This window comes from Marmota monax, unplaced genomic scaffold, assembly GCF_021218885.2.
Source record: "Marmota monax isolate L192 unplaced genomic scaffold, Marmota_monax_Labrador192_F-V1.1 WCK01_AAM20220418_F8-fsc00196, whole genome shotgun sequence".
In the NCBI taxonomy this organism is placed as follows: domain Eukaryota; kingdom Metazoa; phylum Chordata; class Mammalia; order Rodentia; family Sciuridae; genus Marmota; species Marmota monax.
The window spans coordinates 3145582-3155536 of NW_026694390.1; the positions used below are offsets into that span (position 1 = coordinate 3145582).

Genomic DNA, 9955 nt, shown 5'->3' on the forward strand with positions numbered 1-9955 from the left:
AGAAATTTGATTTCTGGAAACAACCTAAAGTTATTGAGTACCAAGGAAATAAATAAGGGAGATCATCAAATTAGACACTACTGGATACGTTGTTTTTCTTTTTAAGCAAGAAATAAATTCTTAACTTACTGGTCTTATATTAGATGTTTTGAATGTTATAACACAGTAGAGGAAAGTATTTAACTGAATACAAGAAAGTGCTAGTTGTGGAGCATAAATTCTCAGCTATCTGAGAATCATCATTTAGGCTTCTTCCTGGCCAATTAGGAACAGGAAGTGTCCTGTTGCCTCTATAACATATCATTCATAGTAGTAAGAACCCATGAAATTACCCCCAAATGAAAAACTGCAGTATTGTTAATAACTAAAATCTATGTGATTCTCCTATACCTAGTCCTAAGGTAATTAGTGTTCATTATTTTTTTGCTTTCCTTTTTAATTTACTACCTCTCTGTGTTCTTAGAAATTTTGTTTTGATTTTGTTTTGACTTAATAAAAACCATATCATGCTTTGTGATTTTTTTGACTTCTCAAAATTGTTATTTCTATAATTCATCTATTTTGTTAATTGGTGTTATTTATTATGATTATTATATTTTATTCTGTAGCTGTCACAGTTTTTTAAAAAAAATCTCTTTCACTGTTGAAGGGCATTTGGACTGTTTTGGATTTTGCTCTGACAAATAGTGATATCTTGGACATTCTAACATATAGACCTAGTACACAAATGGAGTGATTTCTCCAGTGATAAGGTTCAATTAATTATTTTTTCCTCTAACATTTCTACATGTAATACTGGAATTATTCTACTGGAGTTTTCTATATTTCAAAAAAAAAATTTTAACAAAAATCTATGAAGAAAGTTTCCAAAATGATTAATGCAATTCCACATCTCATATTGACTAATTTACTTCTACGGAGCCAGAATTACATTTGGTCCTTTGGACATTTTATGATATTGTTTCCTCTTTGTACTTCACAACATAACTGAGGTAGAATAATAGATATATAATAATATAATTATACATAGTAACATGTAAATAAGTCGATGTGACAGATAAGGCATGTGACTCGATAAGGCCAACTGACCATAAGATGCTTCAGATAAAGGCTTTCATCTCTCTTGTATAGTACTCTCTGAAGTGCAGCTTCACTGACACCTAGAATGTTTCTTTCTGGAATATGCCATTGTCTATTACCTGGAAAATATGTTACTTATAGCATGGAAAAGCATGGATGTGAATCTGCATATCCTTTCTTACATGTATAAGCAGCTTTCCCTGTACCAAGTTTGATACGCCTACGGGTATTGCTGAGAATCTTTATTACCTCAACTCAAAAGAAGCCTCCAATTTATTCAACTAAGATTTATTAAGCATATACCACAGCTAGCATCATAAGCTACCCTTCATTCTTATGCCATAGAAAGACCTTCAGGCTCATTCTCACTTTTCACACAGAAGAGAGTCTAGTTTCAAAGGTGTCAAAAAATACAGTGTAAACTGCTTGAATTCACTTTTTTATCCTAGGTCTTCAGGATGGAGAAGCCTAAACCACCCAAGATCCTGAAGATTACAGAAAGATCAGAGAGCCCCCCAGAAATTAGTTCATACCCAAACATCAAAGTAACTGAGTCAAAATCAAAATTGTTTTCTTTCTTGCATTTATCATGTTTCTGATTGAACACATATTTCTTGAGAAGCAAGATATGCATCCAGGTTTTTCAGAAGATGGCTTTCTATTTAGAAGATCTGTCTTTGTCTTCTGCTTACAGGTATGCAGTAGGATCACTTAAGTCACAGTTTTCAATGTGTATGTGTGACTGTATGCCAGGATGAACTTTCTGCAGGGGCAAAAGAGTTCCCAGTTTTTCTCCCTTCTTGATAGAACCTTTGTACTTAATTGGCTTAATGTAGAAAATTTTGACACAGAAACCTAAAAGAAAATAAGTATAATTATTATCTGGACTTCAATAGCCTTGAGTCAGACATTTTAAACATAAGAACAGAAATGGACAAATGACTTTCAAAAAGAAACACAGTTGAATGAACTTGGGAGGAATAGAAGAAAATGACAATTCTGTAAAAAGACTAAAATTACAATATGCAAAAAGGAGAATAGACTCAAATGAACTCTAATTGAGGTATTGAAGAACAGTAGCAGGAGAACATGAGGTAGTGGGAAATTGACCCCAAACAGTATTATTCCAAGACATATTCTGATAAAATTATTAGACTTCAAAAATAAAAATGGTTATGGAATAAAAATATAGACTTCTAAATATCAAAAAAACCTTTAACAAAAGAACTACCAAGTAGAGAAATAGTATAATGCAATATTTATAAAACAATATGACAGTGTTGAGATTAAATATATAAGTCATATCTGTAAGTGTGAATGGGCTTGTCTGTTTAATACATTTCCTATTAGCTTGAAAAGTAAAACCAAATTCTATGCTGTGTGAAATAAAACAAGAATAGAAAAAGCTAAAAATAAAGTACTGGACAAAGATTCACTAAGCAAATGGAAGCAACAAGAAAGCAAGAATTATGTTCCTATTACCAGAGAGTAGAATTCAGGCCAAGAAGCACTGAAACAAGACTAGAGAGAATGGTGTAAATTGGTAATGGCCAGGGGTTCATAAGTAAGATACAAACATTCATGTGTTAAGTAACTCAGAAATCGTCTATATGAAGCAAAGACTACAGATATGCAAGGAAAAATAGAAATACACTAATAAAGGCAGGCTTGAACATATTACTCTGTTAAGTGCAACTGGGTCAAAATGGGCCAAGAAGAAAAAAAAAGGCTATATAGAATTTTGTTATTCAATATGGTAGCCACTAGCTACTTGTGGCTATTCAGCATTGGCCATGTAGCTAGTCTGAATTAAGATGGGCTTCAGCATAAAATACACAATGCATTTGGAAGATTTAGTATACAAAATTACTCTCTTTCACTGAAGGGGCTCTGGGACTGAACTGGCTCAAGTCTGGGAACTGGCTGGAGATTGTAACCCACTATTGTGATGATTAAAGTCAGAATTTTGATCATGAGATCTAGATATTTTCTCAAAAAGAGCAAGATTCCAATAGGCTGCCCATCCATTCAGTTCTGGTGTTACCATGATAAATGAGCCAATACCACAAATCTCTGAGGTTCAGATGAATCTGAATTACTGCTTCATCACTGCTGCCTGTTAGGTGACCATGCTGACTACTATGGCTCTTAAGTGCCACCTCTTCAGAGAACCCAGTTTTATGGCAACTGCTTCTGCTGTCATTTGGGGCCTGCAGAGGACAGCCACCAAACAGCTCCTCAAAGATGTGGTTCCCTCACAACCTTGGTGAGAGAATATCCTCTGATCTCACCTGCAGTAGGAATGCATATGTATATTCATTAAAAGGTACAAGAAAGTTCCTAGCAGTATTTTCTCAATCACCTAAAACTGAAAAATACCCAAATGCCCATCTAAAGAATAGCTGAGAAGCTACAAGTATATGCACATAATGGAATGCCACTCATGAGGAAGAGTGAACGTGGATTTAAACAGAGCATCATCACAAGTATGATGTGGAATGGAAGAAACCCCACAGGAAACAGTGCATTCTGTTTAATTCTATGTTCCCCACACCACCCACCCCTGTACTGGGGATTGAACCCAGAGGCCCTCCACTACTGACCTGCAGCCCAACCCTTTATTTATTTTTTATTTTGAAACAATGTCTTGCTAAGTTATCTATGCTGGCCTTGAACTTGGGATCCTTCTATCTCAACCTCTAGGGTAGCTATTTATACAATCTTCTAAAATAGCAAAACTAGAAGCCAGGGTAGCAATTGTCCTCTCTGGGAGCAGTAACTGAGCAATAGCTAACAGGGGTTTTGGGGAGACTGGACAAGTTCTGTCTTGATGTAATACAAGTTTGCAACAATTCACGGAACTGTATGTTTGTGTATTTTGCACCTTTTTGCATGTATATTATACTTTGAAAGAATTAAAAAACAAATCCAATGTCTGGAGTACCAGTAGACCTGCTTTACCTAGAACTTATAAAAGCCTCTGGAAATATTTCACATTAAAATCTTTCAGAAATGTCAACTTTTAAAAATACTGGTAAATAAAAGTTTCTATCCATTATGATTAATAGATTTTTTTTAAAGCAAAACTACTTAAGCCACAGAAAGAAACCCCTTCAATGAGCTATAGAGTTTGGTGGAATGTGTGCATAAAGCAGAAGCTTTGGGGGAAGGTACTAGAACACTTTTGAAATGCATCAGCTGTTTTGGTTTGTTATATCCTTTATGTCCTAGGTTTTGTAATTTTGAAATAAGTACAAAACTAGTATGTATGAAACCTACATTAAGTAAATAAGCATCAGTAGGGGTCCCAGGTCTGTGCATCACCCTCTTACCTCTTCCAGAGAGCCGAACACCATTATTAATGGCATTTTTGTTTTTGTAAGGTTTCTCCTGGCCCATGATCATTCCAGTGAATGGTGCATACACGGTAGATCCATCAGAACACAGGACATCCACGCCCTGATGAGGTCTCTGATTTCTAGGATATAAAGAAGGTCCAGCAGATTGAGTAGCTGCCCTAGGATACTATTGCCCACGAACATGGTTTCAGCCCACTATTCCCAGTCTAGGGTATCTAAAATTGAAGCTGCCAAAACATGTTGGGATGTTCTAGGATTCCTCACTCTGTTTAGCCAAATTTTAACCTCTCTCCCTGTAGGTCATAATAACCATGATGTAAAGATTAAAGCATTTAAAATAGTACTTGATACATGGTGAGTCTTAAACAAATATTAGCTATTATTATTATATGGCATTTTAGGGAAATAAGACAGTACATGTAAATAAGTTTTATGGCTTGACCGCTTCAAGACCATTTAGAAAAGAGTTGTCTTTTTATGAGAACTTATCATAAAAATATCACATGTTACCCTAGTCTTATTTTTCTCTCAGTGACAAGTCATGGTAAACATCATTTATTGGTATTTTAATGCCGTGACTGATGCCTCCTGGGTTTGTTAAACTGTGTGGAGCACAAACACAAAATGATTCCAGATTGTGAGGTTGCTTGAGTCTGTCTCTAGCAAGCCCTCAGCTCGAGCTTGCCACTGTTCTCACTATGCCTGCTCCCTCCAGGCTCCTCTCCTTTCAATAGATCACTGCCAAGCAATTAGATTCACCAGAATTGTTAGAATTATCTGTAAAGTAACATTGATCCAAGTGAAGAACCAAGAAGTTGTTGTGGTATAGGTCCAGTATGTATAAACTTTAGAATTAAGTTAAGATTTTAACTGAATCCTCATTTTGGCAATCCAGAGGCCATTTTCCCATATTTCCCATATTAGCCCTATCTCAGGTATTTGAGGTTGCTTTGTAATTAGCATCTGAAAAAGTGAGAGTTCCGCTTCAAGTAGGATGGAGATCACAAATACAACTGGACACATGGCTATTACCTCAGACAGTGCCACCTCTTCCCAGGCAGTATGTGTTATTGAACATTCATGAGTTCACAAACAGCACAGCTCAGTTTCTCGTTGTCTGGAATGGATTGAGACACTTTCTCGCCTGCTTGGGATCAGCCTCTAACATTCAAATTCCAGAGCCTGAGTCAGTTATAATGGGCTTGGTGGAAAAGAATCCAAAAGCTTGAATTCAGGCAGAACCTTCACCATCTCCAACTGGATTTGATGGGACTAACACTTTGGTACCTCAGTTCAAGTTCCTTATCTTTAAAACACAATGTTTGATTTTCACCCTTGGGAAGCCAGGTGAGAAAAATCAATGTGTAGAGAGGTTGAGAGGGAAACATTGTGTTTATTCCCTTCTCTTTTTCTTATTTTGTGATCTTTCCCCCATTCAAAACCCTTACTTAAAGCAGAGTTCTTAGAAGTTGCTCCAAAGACCATCGTGTTACACACACGTCTCTGGGTTTTTAGACTGCCTGAAGGGGGATACTCATGAGCCCTCAAGGAAACATGGGAAAGGACACTAAGAAAAGAGGTGAGTAGCTAGAGACTGGTGGGTATTTTCAAACCCCATACCTTTGAGCAGAGTACTGTCCACAGCCGTGGCTGTCACATGTCCGGATCTCATTGGAATGCTTGCCTGCACATATGTTAGCCCATGGCCCAGCCAGTGCTGAAAAGGAGAACCACGAAAGCCTTAGATATCCCCAGCCTCCATTTGCCTATGGCCTCCCAGGGATGCTAAGAAGTCTTTTTCACTACACTTTTTGCCTAACTTTCTGTGGTTTCTGGGAGACTCTTTCTTACAGAATTTTGTGTCCTGATTCATATGTAAAACTGACTTTTTTTGTAGCCACAGAATTCTGTTATGTGGCACATAAAGTGTTTATTTATGTATAAGCTTCATCATTATAACTTGTTTCAAATTATTCACTAATAAATGGTGTAAATTGTACTTTTCAAATTTTTTTTGCTCATTACCTGGCATGGGGACCACTATGTTTAAGTTAAGTAAAAACAAGCAAACAACATAGCTCAAAGAACCAGCTTCAGAAATTCTAAAGGAACTTTGAAATGCTGCTTTATGGTTTGTTCTAATAATCAAATCCAAGCAAATGTTTGAATTAAGAGCAAAACATACTTGAACGAGCCAAGTTTATTCAACACTAAATAAATCTGTCATATTTGTGGACATGGAAGAAGAAGATTCTAGAAATAATCTAAAATGTCAAAGCAATTTCATCTAGAGGGAGGTCAGAAGAGAGGGAGGAGCGGGAATAAAAGCAACTCTATGAAAAGTTATGAGGAAGAAAAACATGGAATTTTCTTTCTCAGTGTACTTTGTGCAAACTTTAAGTGCAACTTGTCTCTTAGTAAGCACTTGATAAATTGCCAATTGAATTAAATTTCCTGATTTTTTAATATTAGCATTCACAGAACTGAGTTAGCAAACTCAGCCTTTCACTTTGAAACTAACAAAAGCAGAAGCAAAAACAAGAACCTGTAAATTTGATGATTGATTTTTCTTTGAAGCTACAGAATATTGTCAGTAAGTGTTTTCTTTAATATACTTTTAAAACATGGACATCAGAAGTCTTCCACCTTGGAGGTAAAGCTTCAAATCAACACCCTGATCCAGATATATAATACCATTACTTCTGCAACTAGTATTTATCCTTTGGAATTGAGACATATAGTAGACAATTATTAATCTGTTCATTTTTCTTTCTTGCTATGAACATTAAGGGTGCATTGCTTTTGTACCAATCCACACCAGTCTTTATATCAGGAATTTTCTAAATCCAGTTCTTAAACTTTTCATTTTCTGTTTTGTCCCAATTAAATCATAGATCAAGTTTGAAAGGCTTTTCTGAAAGTCTTTCCACTCCCACTGTAGTTTTCCTTCATTAAAGAACCAGAACATTGGGCTGGGGTTGTGGCTCAGTAGCAGAGCGCTTGCCTATATAAGGCACTGGGTTTGATCCTCAGCACCACATATAAATAAATAAAATAAAGTTACATCAACAAGAAAGAAAGAAAGAAAGAAAGAGAGAAAGAAAGAAAGAAAGAAAGAAAGAAAGAAAGAAAGAAAGAAAGAGAGAAAGAAAGAAAGAACTAGAATATTAGAGATCATCAACCCCCCCAAAAAACATATTTTTCCTATCCCACTTTTAGTAACTAATACATAAGTTTCTTTTGCAATTGTGCTACTAATGACTTTTAAATCTGCCCAGGAAATAAGTTTTTAAAAATTAGCCAAAGTTCTAAAAATTGTACTTTCAACTTACCAGTGGAAATCAAAGCCGCTGAAAGGAGGACCCTTGTGGAAAACATCTGGCTTTTGCTTCCCTTATGTTTCTTCCTCTAATTAGAATTGCCCCCACGCTCTCTTTGAAGAATATTCAAGTTTGAATGAATATTTTCGGCCTCTTTAGTCTTATAATTCTGTCTCTCCGATTTCTTTTAATTTGGTGTGAGACACAGAAAATAGAATGGAACAAACCAACTTCTAATATCCCATGGATAGTGATTTGACACGTAGGACCATATAAAAGCCTTTGATCTGAAGAAGCAGCCAGCTTTATTGGAAATACTGACTAAATATTAACAGGAAATGATAAGACTAGGTGCAGATTGATGGTCTTTGTGGCTGTGGTTGGGAAGAGAATATATATGTGAATAATAGCATATTTACTACTATCTGTAGATCTTTTATTCATTTCTTGAGTAGCACATATTTCAGAAGAGAATTGATCATTAATAATGTATGACCCTTCATAACATATTCTTCCATATATCCCTTAGGGTTTTTTTTTTTATTAAGATGTCAGTTAGATTTCATCTGTGTAATAGATGAATACAACATGCATAGCATCCATCAGTAGGAGAAAAGATATATGAACTATGGTAGAGTCATATAATGGAGTGTACCAGTTTAAATAAAGACAATCTCTATGTATTAGCACAGTTATATCTCTAAATGTACAACTGAATTAAACAGTTGTTTTAGTAGTATGTATACATATTGTATTCTGACATTTATTTCAATAGCAAAGTTTTAATATTCATGAATATCGCATATACTGTAAATAAACAAAAAAGGAGAGAAATGAAACTGTGGAGAATATACAGAGTATTTAAACTCTAAAATATTTTATTTTTGAAAAAAGATCAGAAGCAAATATGGGAAAATATTAATTTGTTAATTATTGAAGACAGATACATAGATGTTGAGTTCTCTTTGTACTTTTCTGTGCACTTCAGTGTTCTGTATGTTTCAAATATACCTTAGCAGCCCTTTTCAATCCTTATAAGTAGATGAGACCTAGAATCTTCTGTGGAAACATTCTCATTTAAGTAAATATTTTGCTGTAGAAGGTTGGGACTGTGGCCCCAAATCTTCACCCTCTCTGCATCCTCACCCTTGCTGTGTCTCATCAGGGTGAGAGGGGATGTTCTCAACCCTGGATTTTAGGTCAGCAATGTGTCTTTAACCAGGAAAGTGGAACAGAGGTGAGAGCACATTCGTAGGCCTGGGCCCTGATGGCCTTTGTCCTCACACTCACCTTCTTGTGTTCTGCCATTGCTGCGAGGAGCACATTCCCAGCCCAACCTGCTGCCCTGAGAAGAAGACCAAAGCCACATGAAGCAGGGCCACTCAGTGAGCCAGCCCAGCACAGCCCATAAAAGTGTGAGGGATAACTATGGTCGTGCGATGCCGCTGAGGCTGGGATGGTGGGCTATGCAACACTAGCCAACAGTGCCAGTTAGAGTGTGCACCACCCAGGACTTCAATCACCCTTCACGGCTTATAATGTGGACAGTGCAGAATATCAACACATTGAATGTCACAGAACTGAGTCACTGTACTGAAAAAAAGCATAAATTATGGGAATAAAATGGTATTCAGAGACAGACACAGATGCACACAGTATGTAGTACAGGATAAAAGTACCACTTTGGACTATTAGGGAGAAGCTAAGTCATCCATAAATATTATTGAGATAAAATCTGGCAAGATGTAAAATCTTGATTCATCCATCAAAGTGAACCAAACGTTTCTCTCTTTTTTTCAAGATAGAAAAGTTGAATTTGTATGTAACAAAAATTAACATATTTAAATATACTTCTCACACTAATTTACATGAAAAATACCAAGGCCCAAAGATGATGAAATTATCATGATAGAATATTTACAAAATAAAATTGGTTAATAAACACAAAAATAACTTTTCAAGGTCAAAGGAAGTAGAAAAACCAGCAACACAAACTAAGTTTCACATGTCAAATTTAAAGTTTTTTTAAAAAATCAATCACAAGATGGTAACATTGATGGAAGGTGGGTGATAAACATAAAGAATCACAATGTTATATAACTCAGCATTAAAAGAATAAAATTATGGCATTTGCAGGTAAATGGATGGAGTTGGAGAACATCATGCTAAGTCAAATAAGCCAATTTCAAAAAACTA

General features: G+C 35.8%; 1 protein-coding gene across 1 annotated transcript; it reads right to left on the reverse strand.

The window, feature by feature from the left end:
• Positions 1–1646: 1646 nt before the first annotated feature.
• Positions 1647–8041, reverse strand: Lect2 (leukocyte cell derived chemotaxin 2). The gene is made up of 4 exons (XM_046468110.2): positions 7772–8041; positions 6060–6156; positions 4413–4558; positions 1647–1935 (listed from the first exon to the last, which is right to left on the reverse strand). Exons 1-4 carry the CDS (start codon positions 7815–7817, stop codon positions 1769–1771), a joined length of 456 nt encoding a protein of 151 aa, XP_046324066.1. The 5' UTR covers positions 7818–8041; the 3' UTR covers positions 1647–1768.
• Between the last annotated feature and the right edge of the window lie 1914 nt (positions 8042–9955).

Excerpts from the sequence above, each read along its gene's own strand:
- Lect2 (XM_046468110.2), bottom strand. The coding sequence starts at position 7,817 with ATGTTTTCCACAAGGGTCCTCCTTTCAGCGGCTTTGATTTCCACTG. Across the intron at positions 6,157-7,771 it reads AGCGGCTTTGATTTCCACTG|CACTGGCTGGGCCATGGGCT; the intron begins GTAAGTTGAAAG and ends TCTCCTTTTCAG. Across the intron at positions 1,936-4,412 it reads TGTTCGGCTCTCTGGAAGAG|GTTTCTGTGTCAAAATTTTC; the intron begins GTAAGAGGGTGA and ends ATTTTCTTTTAG.